Source organism: Lissotriton helveticus, chromosome 3_2, assembly GCF_964261635.1.
Source record: "Lissotriton helveticus chromosome 3_2, aLisHel1.1, whole genome shotgun sequence".
NCBI classification, from domain to species: Eukaryota; Metazoa; Chordata; class Amphibia; order Caudata; family Salamandridae; genus Lissotriton; species Lissotriton helveticus.
The window spans coordinates 77,746,606-77,761,878 of record NC_136062.1 but is presented as its reverse complement, the minus strand read 5'-3'; the positions used below and the strand labels follow the sequence as shown (position 1 = coordinate 77,761,878).

Here is a 15,273-nt window from a genome sequence, read left to right as displayed (position 1 = left end):
CTAAACCAAAGCAGTGTGAAAGTATCAAGTCATGCGTGCCAAAAGTACCTCAGAAGCAAAGTATTGAAGTACATGAGCACACCAATGGACTAGCAAGGCAGTAATGACAAAGTGATTGCACATAACATGAGAATAAACACTGAATTTTGAAAGTAAAGTATCATATTCTCAGGGCTGACACAAAGAAAACATGAGATATAAAGCAATTCACATTGAGTAAATAACATATAGCGGTAATTATAACTGAAAATTCAGCCCTCCTTCTGTTACCCCCCATCCGCCTGCCACTGTTAAAGCGAAATTAGGAAAGCGTCACAATAAAGGAACAGGATGACATAATAAAAAAAAAAAACTGATAGTCAAGTAACTCTGACCCAAAAGTTGTATATGTCTCCCAAATCGGCTAAATAAAAGTATCAAAGTCAGGTGAGTAGAGAAGAAAGATGAAACAGTACTTCTGCATGTAAATCTGCCTGTACTGTTAATACTGACTTGTCAAGGCACATTCAAATGAGCTTCTGTATGTAAAAGCAAGTCTTAAGTGATAAGAAGACATGCAGCAGTAATCTTGCAAAGTTTTGCCAGTATATCTGATCATTTGTACATAGTTAATTGGAGAAAGAGCGTTGTTCAATAGAGAAACAGAAACAGGTGTAGAAATAACTTCTCCTTTCACTGTTATGGCACTTTTTTCCCAATGAATGGTGTAGACTGGCTGAGTAATTGCTGCGGAGGGGGCTGGTTACATAAAAATGCAGGCAAAGGCGTTAAAAGAAAAATACCGTGGACTTGGTGAAGCGCCTGAGGGGGCGCGGCCTACAACATGAGGAGGCGCGGCCCTTTGCTGTGAAGAACGCCACCCTCGCTGAGGAGAGGCGCGGCTTCAGGAGCGCGCGAACACCGCAGCGCACATCGCCGGACCAGCCGCCTCACCGTCGTCGCTCCAACTCAGGAAGAAAAGCAGCCGTCCGAATTATGAAACCACCGGAGCAATCTCCATAGGTTTCCAAGTGCAGGCAGTGGCATAAAAACGTCCCACACGAACAGGTAAGGCTAGGAGGCTCGTCAGGGGTCCGACCCGCGGCGGAGCTCTCCTAGCAGGCGGCCATCTTCCTGCGTGGCCAGACCACGCCCCTCCTAAAACATGGTTTTAAACCATATCACACACTACTGTGGCTCTTTTGACCACCCTGGCTATTTCAAACTGCATCTTAAACAGAAAAAAAGATGTTTACCTATGTCACAAGAGCTCCAGAGTTTCTAAACTAATTCTCTCTATTATTCATTTCATATATGTTTCAAAAGCTTAGCCTTCAAACCACAGCATCCAAATCAAATAACTTAAGTATTACTTGGAAACCACCAATGTGAGAGATACACTGTTGATGTGCAGGGTATTACCCCAAAGTATAATGTAACACCTGGATTCCTCATGCATTTTACTTTGGTTTATAGAGGGGCCATGCTAAAATACCCTAATACCGTCGCCATATTTTGAAGATAATCTAATTTAACAGACCTCCCAGAAAAGACATTGCAAGAAGGAAAGGCTTAACCTCACTCCCAAGAACCAGAAGCTACAGCCCTAGAATCCAATATTAGCCCAGGACATATTTAACAGTAGGAAAATATATTAATTGCTGGCAAATATCTTTATTGGGAGTGTTTTAAGATACTGTCAGCAGTGATAATTTGTGTAATTTAGGATATTACAAAAAATGTTTTAGGGAACAAGAGCAGCCCATTATATTGATGGTTTTATGGAGCAGAAATTCTAACCAGACTGAATTCAGTAGGTACCCATTATATTTCAGATTTATGCCACTGTCGACTTGCATACCATAGATGTTTTAGCTTAATCTATTGAATTTACTAACATTCCTCTTAGTCCATTGCTGAGTCCACTAGAAAGCTGTTGAAATCCCTGCTATGGTTATGAGTACTACAGCCACCATCAAACATATAAGATATTCTTTTTTTTGTTCTATTTGTGATGGCCTAATCACCTTTTCCACTATGGTTTTCACAATCATGATTGTTTTACTGTGAGGTCCTTCTGGGTGTATGGCACTTTTTAAATGATGGGTGTATGGACAGTTTTGCTAGTGCATGCAAAAACTGTTTTGATTCATTGTTGATGTTCTTAAAACCCAAAGCATAATCTCATTGTAAGGGGGTAGAAGTTGAATTTCATATTTTTCCATACCACAACCAATCTGACCATATCTGCTTTGATTTTTTTGATCAGATCTGTTTTAATTTAATGTAAAAAGAGCAAAGTACACGTTTTTTAAGACAACCCACGCTCCCTAATGGAACATCAAACTCTTATCATACTTAAAAGCATAGATTGTAAACCTGAGACTTGTTACTGGTAATGTATGGAAATAATACAATTCTATGGTGATTTATGGAAATAATAATATGATATGCTCTGTCTCAGCTAAGAACCTGCAAAACCCATGTTGCTTTGAATACTACCACTAAATGCATATAACTGATTACAATATAATGCAAAAAACTTTTACATGATACAAATGTAATAGAATTATAAGATATTATTAGAGTTTGAAAAATACAATGTTTAATGGCCTCTACCAGGCCTCTACCGGCCTGGTCGCCCCCACGCTCCTCCTGCCTCCCGCTCCTGTGCCTACCTGCTCCTGTGCCTGCAGCCGCCGCCGCCGCCTGCTCCCTCCTCCCTCCTCCAGCGCCCCAGCCGCCGCAGGGCCGCCCGCACTCGATTTTCCCGCCGCTGCCAGCCCGCGGCCCCGCCCCCCCGCCAGCCGATTGGCTAACCCGCTCCCGCCTCCCCGCAGACCCTCCCTACCGGCTCCCTTCTTATGACGCCCCCAGAGCGACCGCGCAGCGGGAGCACCGAATGAGCACCGAAGGTGCGCCAAAGGTAAGCCCGTCTGCGCCCGTCCGCGCCTGGACCGCGCCCAGTGCCAGGACCCCTGTCTCCCGCAGTCACCAGCCCTCCCGCCGGACCTATGCCGCCACCGACCTCTACGCACTCAACGCCGGCAGACTCCCGGGCTGCTACAGAGCCACCCCGAGACGCACCCACGGACCCTTCTGCTGCAACGCCTGCAAGTTCACCTGCAACCGGACCTGCACCACTCCAGCAGTGCCCAAGACCTCGACGAGCATCAGCAACAGCCAACTGAAGTGCATCCTGCTCAACACCCGCTCGGTCCACAGACACGCCGTCGAGCTCTGGAACCTGCTCGACACCACAGCCCCAGACGTCGCCTTCCTCACGGAAACCTGGATGAACGCCTCCTCAGCGCCCGACATCGCCATCGCCATCCCGGATGGCTACAAGATCATCCGGAGGGACCGCATCAACCACACAGGAGGAGGCATCGCCATCATCCACAGGACCTCCATCCGCATCACGACCAACACCGACGACACCCTCGCACCCGCCGAACACCTGCACTTCCAGATCCACATCAACCCCAGGACCACCCTCAGAGGCACCCTCCTCTACAGACCCCCGGGACCACGCACACAATTCAGCGAGGACATCGCCGACTTCGTCAGCCCGCATGCCCTCCCCTCCGCTGACTACATCCTCCTCGGGGACCTCAACTTCCACCTGGAGAACAACAACGACCGCAACACCACCACCCTGGTGGACAACCTCGCCAACCTCGGACTCAAGCAACTGGTGACCACCCCCACCCACTACGCCGGACACACTCTCGACCCCGTCTTCTCCTCCAGCAAGGACATCGCCTTCAGCCACGCCACCGGACTCCACTGGACGGACCACAGCTGCGTCCACTTCAGCTTCAAAAGGACCACGATCCACCACCACTAGCAACAGGTTGCACGCAGAAGCTGGAACAAGATCACAGCCGATCAACTCGCAACTTCCCTGAGCAAGAACCCACCCACCAGCGCAGCGAACCCCAGCCAAGCGGCCACCAACCTCACGAAGTGGATCAGCGACTGCGCAGACGACCTCGCCCCTCTGAGGACCCCGCCTAGCAGACCCAGCAGCAAGAAAGCCCCATGGTTCACCGATGAACTCAAGAACTCGAAGAAGAACTGCAGAGCCCTTGAGAAAGCCTGGCGCAGAGACCCAACAACGGGCAACATGACTACCCTCAAGCTCGCCACCTGAAAACACCACCATCTGATCCACACCACCAAGAAAACTGCATTCAAGGAACGACTGGACAACAATCACACAGCAGCAAGGAACTCTTCAACATCGTCAAAGAGCTCTCCAACCCCAACGCCGGAAACAACGACATCACCCCTTCGCAAGACCTCTGCAACTCCCTTGCCTCCTACTTCCACGTCAAGATCACGGACATACACAACAGCTTCAGCACTCAACCGACGCACGACACGACCGAACCACCGCCCCCCACCACCACCCTCCGCGCCTGGACCCCGATCAGCACCGAAGACACCATCCGCACGATGAACACCATCCACTCCGGATCTCCGACCGACCCTTGCCCTCACCACGTCTTCAACAAGGCCGACGCTGTCATCGCACCCCACCTGCGGGACATCATCAACACCTCCTTCGACACCGCTACCTTCCCGGAGAGCTGGAAGCACGCCGAACTCAGCGCCCTACTAAAGAAGCCATCAGCCGACCCCTCCGACCTCAAGAACTACCGACCCATCTCGCTGCTCCCGTTCCCCGCAAAAGTCATCGAGAAGACCGTCAACAAGCAGCTGGCCGCCTTCCTCGAGACGAACGGATCCCTCGACCTCTCGCAGTCTGGCTTCAGGGCCAACCACAGCACCGAGACCGCCCTGATCGCAGCCACCGATGACATCCGAGCTCTGCGCGACAACAGAGAAACAGCGGCCCTCATCCTCCTAGACCTCTCCGCGGCCTTCGACACCGTCTGCCACTGTACCCTAGTACAGCGCCTCAGCAACGTCGGAATCCGGGAGAAGGCGCTGCAGTGGACCATCTCCTTCCTCGCCGGAAGGACACAGAGAGTCCGCCTCCCCCCGTTCAGATCAGAAGCCACCGAAGTCATCTGCGGCGTTCCTCGAAGCTCCTCGCTCAGCCCAACCCTCTTCAACGTCTACATGAGTCCCCTCGCAGCCATCGCACGACAGCACAACCTCAACATCATCTCCTACGCCGACGACACCCAGCTGATCCTCTCCCTCACCAACGACCCCGCCACCGCCAGAGCCAACCTACACGAAGGGATGAAGGAGGTAGCCGAATGGATGAAGAACAGCCGCCTGAAACTAAACTCGGACAAGACGGAAGTCCTCATCCTGGGATCCTCACCCTCCGCCTGGGACGACTCCTGGTGGCCCCCCGCCCTGGGCAGCGCACCCAAACCAACAGACCACGCACGCAACCTGGGCTTCATCCTGGACTCATCCCTCTCCATGACCAGACAAGTCAACGCCGTCTCCTCGTCGTGCTTCAACATCCTACGCATGCTACGCAAGATCTTCCGGTGGATCCCCACCGAGACCAGGAAGACAGTCACCCAGGCCCTCGTCACCAGCCGACTGGACTACGGCAACTCCCTCTACGCCGGAATTACCGCCAAACTCCAGAAGAGACTCCAGCGGATCCAGAACGCCTCAGCAAGACTCATCCTGGACATCCCCCGTCGCAACCACATCTCCGGACACCTGCGAGACCTGCACTGGCTCCCGGTCAACAAGAGAATCACCTTCCGTCTCCTCACCCACGCACACAAAGCCCTGCACAACCAAGGACCAGGATACCTCAACAGCCGCCTCAATTTCTGCGCTCCCAAACGCCAGCTTCGATCGACTGGCCACGCCCTCGCCGCCGTCCCCCGCATCCAAAGAGTCACCACAGGGGGAAGGTCCTTCTCTTACCTCGCCGCCAAGACCTGGAACTCCCTCCCGACCCACCTCCGCCTGACCCAGGACCACCTCGCCTTCAGGAAGCAGCTCAAGACCTGGCTGTTCGAGCAGTAACGGACCCCCCCTCCCCAAGCGCCTTGAGACCCTCCGGGTGAGTAGCGCGCTATACAAATGCTTTGATTGATTGATTGAATGGCATATATTACATTAGCTGGTTGTGCAAAATATCAAAAATATTTAATATATTTTAAATTATGTATTTGTTTCATAATGATAAGGGCAGCCCCAACCAACATTTAACTCTTCAGCTTAAGTTAACTGCATAATTAAACATTTGTCTTTTTTAGTCCAAACAACCAAACGCTGTATTACAGTTTTAAACTTACTGTCATCAATAAAAAATGTCCTATTTGGAAAAAAACATGATTCTCAAGCTCTCTACACCAAACTAAATATGCAATAAAGAATCGTATGTGGATTGACCAACCTCATGCGAAACTGGATAGAGATTTGCGAAATGGGTCAATTTTATTAGAAAAAACAAAAAAGTCTCCATAAAATTTATAGCAGCATTGCACAGATGAAATAAACAACAATGAAGAAGAGTGAACACATGCAAATCTGCGTGGATAACCGAATAAATCAGACAACGAAACTCAGCAGCAATTATGGAATTTGTGACCGTCCTCAAGATGTCAAAGAAACTTGGAATGGAATGATGTGCAGCCAGGCTCCAATACATGAGAGGAGAAGTGTAAGGGCACACTACAGAGGTGTGGACAACGTCTTAATTCCCCCCAAAACGTAGATGAAAATGGCATATGATCTGCACCTCTATAGGCAGGTTGTAAGATACTATATAAGTTCTGGTTATCTTCACCATCGTAGCCTTAACACACCCATCCAACAATGCAAAAAATAAAAGAATATCTTATATGTTTGATGGTGGCTGTAGTACTCGTAACCATAGCAGGGATTTCAACAGTTTTCTAGTGGACACAGCAATGGACTCGGAGGAATGTTAGTAAATTCAATAGACTAAGCTAAAACATCTATGGTATGCAAGTCGACAGTGGCATAAATCTGAAATATAATGGGTACCTACTGAATTCAGTCTGGTTAGAATTTCTGCACCATAAAACCATCAATATAATGGGCTGCTCTTGTTCCCTCAAATCATTTTTCTAATATCCTAAATTACACCAATTATCACTGCTGGCAGTATCTTAAAACACTCCCAATAAAGATATTTGCCAGCAATTAATATATTTTCCTACTGTTAACTATGTCCTGGGCTAATATTGGATTCTAGGGCTGTAGCTTCTGGTTCTTGGGAGTGAGGTTAAGCTTTTCCTTCTTGCAATGTGTTTTCTGGGAGGTCTGTTGAATTAGATTATCTTCAAAATATGGTGACGGTATTAGGGTATTTTAGCATGGCCCCTCTTTAAGCCAAAGTAAAATGCATGAGGAATCCAGGTGTTATATTATAGTCTGGGGAAATACCCTGCACATCAACAGTGTATCTCTCCCATTGGTGCTTTCCAAGTAATACTTAAGTTATTTGATTTGGATGCTGTGGTTTGAAGGCTAAGCTTTTGACACATATATTAAATGAGTAATAGAGAGAATTAGTTTACAAACTATGGAGCTCTTGTGACATAAGTTAACACCTTTTCCTGTTTAAGATGCAGTTTGAAATAGCCAGGGTGGAAGAAAGAGCCACTGCAGTGTGTGATATGGTTTAAAACCATGTTTTAGTTCTTATCAGTAAGTCTTGGTGGGCATTTCTAATTTTTGATATACTTACAATGTACTGCGCTTTGGCCATCCTGCATATAGGGAAAATACAGAGGAGCTGGTGAGTACATGTGATTGTTTTTAACAGAATGATAGATGTTGACTATGCTGTTAGTCAATATAACTGTTCTTTCTTTCTTCTGGCTAAAATGTGGTAATAAATGTTGGTTGTCTTGAATAATGGATATAAGTAAGAGTGGGTATGTAAATACACATACATTAAGTGCTTCAATTTCTTTGTACACCGCACAGCTTTTACTTGGATAGTTAATTCTACAATCGTGCACGGTTGCCATATTTCACCATTGTTAACGCTTTTTGGTACTTTTCAACTCAGCTTAAAGGAGTGTCCCATGGTTGCTATTTCGAATAGTGATGCACTATTTATTTTATGGCTGCAGAGCACATTGATGTTCTGTGTTCCAATGATATTAAACATTTATGTATATTACGTCCTATATTTAAATACAAAACACAACAAAATATCTTCATAAAAGAAAACGGACACCGGTAGACCTAGTATCCTTGGCGCACGTTTCCCCTGTATTTTTGCCTCTGCCGCCGGTGTTTTTGCTGTGTGGTCAATTTCGCTTTTGCTTATCTAGATGCTTTGGACACTTTGCCACTGCTGATCAGTGCCACAGTGTAAGTGCTCCCTTTGTAAATTGTGAATATGAATTGGTGTTTCCATGATTGACTTGTTTGGCTTACTACTAAGTCCCTAGTACAGTGCACTGTGTGTGCCCAGGGCCAGTAATTCAAATGCTGCTAGTAGGCCTGCCACACTGATTGTGCCACCCACACAAGCAGCCTTGCAAAAGGTTCTCAGACTTGCCACTGCAGTGTCTGTGTGCAGTCTGGTACTGACATGTCGACCTGGCAAGTGCACCCACTTGGAGGGCCCTAACCATCCCTTTTCTTACATGTGAGTTACCCCTAAGGTGGGCTCAAGGTACCCCTGTGGGCAGGGTGCAGTGTATGTGAAAGGTAGGACATGTACTGATGTGTGTAACATATCCTGAAAGTGAAATACAGAGAATTTTGTTTTTCACTATTGAAAGGCTATCTGTCCCATAGAATAGAATGGAAATGTATTTATAACATCTTATGAATATAATTTCACATTGGCACAAAATAGGAAGGTGAAGTTTAGTATGCCTGAACTCAGAATATAAAGATGCATCTTTTAGTAAGGATGATTTTAACATTCTGTGTTTGAAAATACCACTTTTAGAAATTAGGTATTTTCTTGCTGAGCCAACCTGCGTGCCTAGTTTGTGTATTGACTGTCTGGCTTTGGAGTGAGAGGGGTTTGGGATGCACATTCTCTCAAACAGCTACCAGGGGGAGGGCGGTTGATGTGTGTCCTGCCTTCCTTGAATGAGTCAGGTCTGGGCTGAATAGACCGGGCTGCATTCAGAGTAGGGTGAACAGGTCTCACTAGCACATGAATAGGCCCGGTCTGCATTTAGAGAGGTGGGAGGGGATTTCCCTTGCACCTGAATAGGCCCTGTCTGCCTTATACAATGCTGTGTTTGAAAATACCACTTTTAGGAAGTAGTTATTTTCTTGTTTAGCCATCCTGTGTGCCTCTTCTGGTTTGTGGATTAACTGTCTGGCTTTGAAGTGATGAGCTGGGGGTGTGCTTTCAGTGTAGACAACCACTAGGGTGGTTGAGGTGAAACCTGCCTTTCTGGATGAGTCAGGGCTGGGCTGAATAGACCTGGGCTGCATTTATAGTTGAGGGAGGAGATTTCCTTTCACCTGAATGGTCCTGGTCTGCCTTACACAATGCTGTCTCCACCTCCTGCTGGAAGGCTGCACCAGAGAGGACAGGGCTGGTGTTGACTGAGCACAGATCCTCTTTTACACCAGAGAACAAAGAGAAATGGAATATAAATGTTGGGGCCCAGAACTTTAGAATATTTCTAGACTCAAGAAGAACCTCTGCCAAGGGGAACAGCTGGGAATGCTGAAGGAGAAGTAATGCCCTGTTGCTGTGTGCTGTCTGGGGATGGCCTGCAGTGGCTGTTTCCGCCAAGGAGAGGACAAAGACATTGCTGTGTGCTGTGTATCCTTCTCGCAGAAGACCTCCAAGAGCTTGCCTCCTGTTCTAAAGTCTCAGGGACACAAAGACTTCACTACAAGCTACCCTTGCTGGGAGTTTTGACCAGCCAAGAGGTGCATTTTACTGTGTTGGGCCTCTGGACGTTGTTCCTGCTGTTGGGAGTTGGCTGATGCATCGCCTCCGCGTGGGAAGAATTTTCACATATAGCCATAGTGCAGCTGAAGAAACCAAAGCAGCGTCTGCCCGTGGCCGGAGAAATTGCTGCACACTGTATTGCGTGCACCGATCTACGAAGTCCGAGATCACTGCACCGATTCCGACGCAGGCTCTGCTGTCCGGCTGCAAGAAGCAACGCTTCGGTGACGCGGCTGGAGAGACCAATGCAGCGCTGTTGCCACAGCCGCATCCAGAACAGATGCACCCCTAGATCCCCACACATCGCACCGGGGCGCCAAGTCTACCAGGATACCGGGGCCCCAGTAAGAAACCCACGCAACACCTCCCCGCACAGTAAGAAACTGATGCCAACAGCTCTCCTTCAGTAAGTAACCGACGCAACAGCTGCCCGTTTGCGAATTGTTTATCACCCTCTTGAAGATGGTGGTAAACTGCGAGCGTTTTGCAACCACAATTGCGGTCGCAAAATATTCTTACATAGGTGTTGGACTCGCTATTAGGAAGGGATGCCCCTTCCTAATAGCGAGTCGCTAACCCTATTTTGCTATTTAATTAGCAACTCACAAAATAGGGTTAGTACATGGGCCACAGGATGTTTGCATGCGCAAACGGGTCTAAAACCCATTTGCGCACCCAAAAAAACGTCGTACATCTGGCCCTTAGTCATTTAATGTGAATTCAAACTCTTTCAGGTCTGGTATGATGGGCTTTGATCATTATTTTTATATTTTAAAACATGGTTATTGTGATTTATGTGTGGGCAGAACTATATTCATATGTGGAGAGCTTCAGACCACTAGATGTCTTGGTTGCTGCTGCAACTAAGGAAAATAAGGAATATGCACCACCTAGATGTTGGTACGTTCCATGAAAAAAAGAGGCTGGTAATAAGTTGCATGTTTTTTATATTAAAAAAAATATGTGCACTAAATGGATATACTAACCGCCCTAAGTTGGCAGGGTATGCCCAGAAGTGGGTCCCTTGCTCACTTTGCCACTGGATTCAAGCTAGCCTTGCAGATGATGGCTGATTAGCCAGAAACCGGTCCCTGGACGCTTGTTTCCGGTCCAGGGAAGACATGGCTTGGCAGTTCGGGCTGGACTGTTCCCATGAGGCACAGGGTCAGACTGATTTGCATATGGCCATATCTGAACTGGGGTGACTGAGTGAGCTAAAGAATGATGATGGATTAAACCCAGATCAGTTGACTGGGGGTGAGTGCTTGCATTGTTCAACACTCCGTCCATCATCCCCTTTGGTTTTACTTGAATATGTTGCCAATAGATATGGAGATTCTTAATGAGGCAAGGACACCATTTACCAGACAGGCTATTCAACAAATTAGGCGTGTTACACCTTATTCCCTTGATGTAGTATTCCCCCAAACATTTTGGCTTTTCTCCTCCTTATTGCTGAATACGTTTTTTTGGGTGGTTTTAGTACTCTGTGCACTTTACCATGGCTAATCAGTGCTAAAGTGCGTGTACTCTCTTCCTAAATCACTGTAAAATTGACCTATATCTGATGGGCCTGTTTAATTTACCTGTAAGTCCCTAGTAAAAAGTACTACATATACCGAAATCTTGCAAATTATCTGCTACTAGTGGGCCAGCAGCACTCATTGTACAACCACCAAAGTAGACATGTCTCAGGTGTGCCATTGCACCCTGTAGTGTAGGTTTAAGCTGCAATTTAAATCTGGCAAAATAAACCTTTTGCCAGGCCAAAACCTTCCTTTTACAAATAAGTCACCCCTATGCTAGGCATTAAAGGCTCATATGTAACGGTGCACTGTATTTAAAAAGTAGGACATGTGAAGTGAGGTTTTACATGTCCTCGCAGTGAAAAACTCCCATAGTTGTTTTTCACTGTTATAAGGCCTATTCCTTCCATTGATTAACACTTGGTTACTGTATTACATTTAAGTATCTTTGGATTGGACCCAGGTAGAAATATACAGTTTACACTCAAACACATTGTAATTTTAAATCCTCTTTAATGTAAAGTCGGAATTTATGTCCCAATTCTGAAAATTTCATTTTTAGAAAGTTTCCATTTTCTTGTTGAAACAATGTGTGCCTTCTGCCAGTTGCCTGGTTACCATGACTGTGAATGGCTCTGCTGTTGAGGTTTGTGTATTCATTCCAGATAATGACATAAAAGGGGATTAGATGTGGACAGCATTGGCCATTCTTGTCAGGAAAGTTGGGGGACAGAAGTGTACCTAGCCCCACTTGCATTTCAAAGGGCTTTTCCTCTTTTGTCACCCCGAAATCTTGGAGCCTTGAACAGGCAAAGGGAAGAATGTTCTGGAACCAAATGTGGGGGTAGTACAGGGAATATTCCACTTCAAAGACTGGCACCTGGTATAAATATTGGACCTCCAAAGCAACTCATCAGTACACTCCTGGACCTGTGGACATTACAGAAGAAGGACTGACTTGCTTTCCGGATAACTGCCTGCTGCTTGAAGCCTACCTTGTTCCCCAGAGGACTGCCCTGCTGCTCGAAAACTGCCATGCTCTCAGACTGAAGACTGGAACTGCTCCCTTCATCCCAGGCTACCTGAGTAATTTGAAGTGTCAATTGGCTGACCTGCTGTCTGAACTACAGGGACACAACAAGCTCCTGAGGCCTCACTGCAACTGCCCAGTTACCCTTCTGCAACTGGACTCTGTTGGATTGAGTTCTGGTTCAGAAGAAGTGCTCCCCCCCCAGGTCCTGGGCCCTTGGCTGACATCAGTTGAAGCTCCTCCAAGAATAAAAGGTAAAAACCCTGTAGTTTGGGCTGCTTGCACTGTTTGTGGTGAAACTCTACCACTTGCGCCAACCAAAATGCAAAATTCCGGTGAAATCTGCCCTTCGCATCAACAGCAACCATCCATGACAACCGGCATTGCAAGACGTGCACTTAGTACTACATATTTTGTGTAGAAAAGTGAAATCCTGAAGTTTTGGGCTCTTTGTGGCCACAAACGGGCCCTTTCATGCTTGGCTCTGCCATCCATGTCGACCACCAGCGCGAAGCTCTTTTAAACCCGATTCTTCACGCTACAGCAACTGCCAGCAATACGTGATCTGCTCTTCGCACTACATCAATGACCGACCTTAGTGACCGTCTGTGCAAATCTCCAGCAACGACCATCTACGACACCTGAATGGATATTCGCAATACTGTGATGACCTTCCGCTACACTCTCCCTGCTCCTTGCTACCTCCTCCACTGCGAACAGAACTCTTCATGCTGGATTTCGAGAAGGTAAAATTTTGAGCCAGACTAACTTGGTCCCTGTATCTGGCCCGTGCTCCATCACGATCAGCCTGTACTTGTGACTTCCCCATGTTCCTGCATGATCAGATGACCGCAAGTGGCACTTTGTGCTTGTAAGTGATATATTTAGTTACAAATTCAAAATTGAATATCTCTGGTTTTACTGATGAGATTTTTATTGTTTTTGTATCCTTTTGTTTATTAATATATACTCTATTCTTCACAGTTGTATTGAGATTTTTCTTCTGCTATGTTTTCACTTTATTATTGTTTGTGTGCTACATAAATACTTTGCACCTTGTCTCTAAGTTAAGCCCGAGTGCTTTGTGCCAAGCTACCAGATGGTTAAGCACAGGTTAATTTAGTGACCCTCCAACCAGTAACCCAATTTCTTACAAGTCTTTGCTCGTGATATTCAGAGGTAGATACAATACCATTCTAGTCCATTGCAGGACGTTTTGTTATATATTGTTGCATTTAAACGATGCCAAAGTGAGCTGTTCATTAGTTCAGGTGCATCTAGCTGTACTTACTGCATACATAGGGAAGTGAGAGAGAGTGTTCATGTTTATGTAATCCATTGGCTGCCCTCTCGACATTTATGTTCTTCATAAAAGATGTCCTCTGGATGCCCTTATGATTTATATAACTTTAGATTGTGATGGGGTATTGATGTACTGTTTGCTTTAGAAACAAGCCCTGAATGTGCTGAGAGAAACATAGTTTATGTGCACTAAAAAAGCAAAGAGGTACATGTGCTTGAACGACTTCAGGAGAATCTTTATTTTTTATAAAAACCTTTTGTACAGAGGTGCACGAACACTCTGGTAGTGATCTAGAATTTGGACTCTTAAGTTTTGAATGGTAATCATCAATGTGATTTATTAGCTTGCACCTCACTTTGTCTGAGACCTAGGACATATTCTACTAGAAAGCAGCAACCCAAGTGTTCATTGATAACATGCCACTGTCAGATACATGTGAAGCTATAGCACGATCACCAGTGCACACATGTATCAGGCATTATTTTGCAGATATTCTAATGAGACAAATGGTGGCAGTAATGTAACTGTGACTAAGATATGTTTTTGATAGTGCCCCAATTTTCCACCCACTTCTGTAAGGGAGGAATTTAGGTTTACAATCAATATATCAGTTTCATAAGTCATTGAACAACATTACTTACCTGCAACAATACAGAAACATTGATACAGGTGCAAAGTGTACTTGCACCTGGAACAAATGTATATTTTCTGTAAGTCACAAAAAATTAACTAAATGGCTAGAAAGATTTTCTCCAGCCAAGTAAATTAGACCGCCTTGCAATTCACAAGCATTGTCCCCTGGAATTGACAATTCCCATGTAAAACATTTCAAACATCTGTTTCCACAGATGTGGATAACGATCATAGAATATACTGCAATAGAAATAAAACTGTCTATATGCTCATCTCTTCTTAAGGCTGATGAAAGGACAAGCACTAACCTGAGTACACATGAGCAAATATTTCCTAATTTGTGAAACACTAAGGATCTTGCTGAGATTTGCTTTTTTGCAGGAGTGTGCTTAATTTATGTTGGCTGTCTACGTGCTTTGCCTGTGAGGCATTCTTATTTTGTTCTTGTACAGAAGTGATATTTATATGTGTGCCAATGACTTTGTGACCACAAACAACTTTTTAAATCGGGCCCAAGAGCAGTAGCTGGCTTGAAATCAATTTTTATATTTAATTGTGAATTGTGTAATCATTCTTTGTTTTGGACTAAAATGTAACATCATTATTTCTTTTACAGACATTGGAACTTTTGTACAGAATTACTAATGGTCAAAATGTAACAGTAATAGTAGAGAAAATGTTGGACTACTTAAAGCAAAGCAAAGAAGAATATACTGTTATCAACCTGGTTGGTAAAATTGCTGAACTGGCTGAGAAATATCCTTTTCTTTTTTTACTTAAGTACTTAAGCGCTTTTTACTCTGTAGGAATATTAACTTAGCACAATTGTTCTGTTTGTGCATTTTCATTTTTACAATTAATCTTCTTGTATTTACGTTGTGTATTAGAATTTGCACTGTGCCAGATCAGAAACCTTTAAGTTCTTGCTTTTTTCTTATTCATT

At 45.6% G+C, this 15,273-nt stretch overlaps 1 protein-coding gene across 6 annotated transcripts in view; it reads left to right on the top strand.

Moving 5' to 3' along the window:
- AP4E1 (adaptor related protein complex 4 subunit epsilon 1) overlaps positions 1-15,273 on the top strand; it is a 491,916-nt gene that overhangs the window by 160,796 nt on the left and 315,847 nt on the right. For 3 of the 6 annotated variants that reach the window (XM_078684823.1, XM_078684828.1, XM_078684825.1), the window contains one exon: positions 14,947-15,086. In XM_078684823.1, the coding sequence (XP_078540949.1) occupies positions 14,947-15,086 (140 nt within the window). Of the gene's footprint in view, positions 1-14,946; positions 15,090-15,273 lie in introns of all 6 variants that reach the window. The other 3 variants (XM_078684822.1, XM_078684826.1, XM_078684824.1) reach the window with 1 other exon arrangement.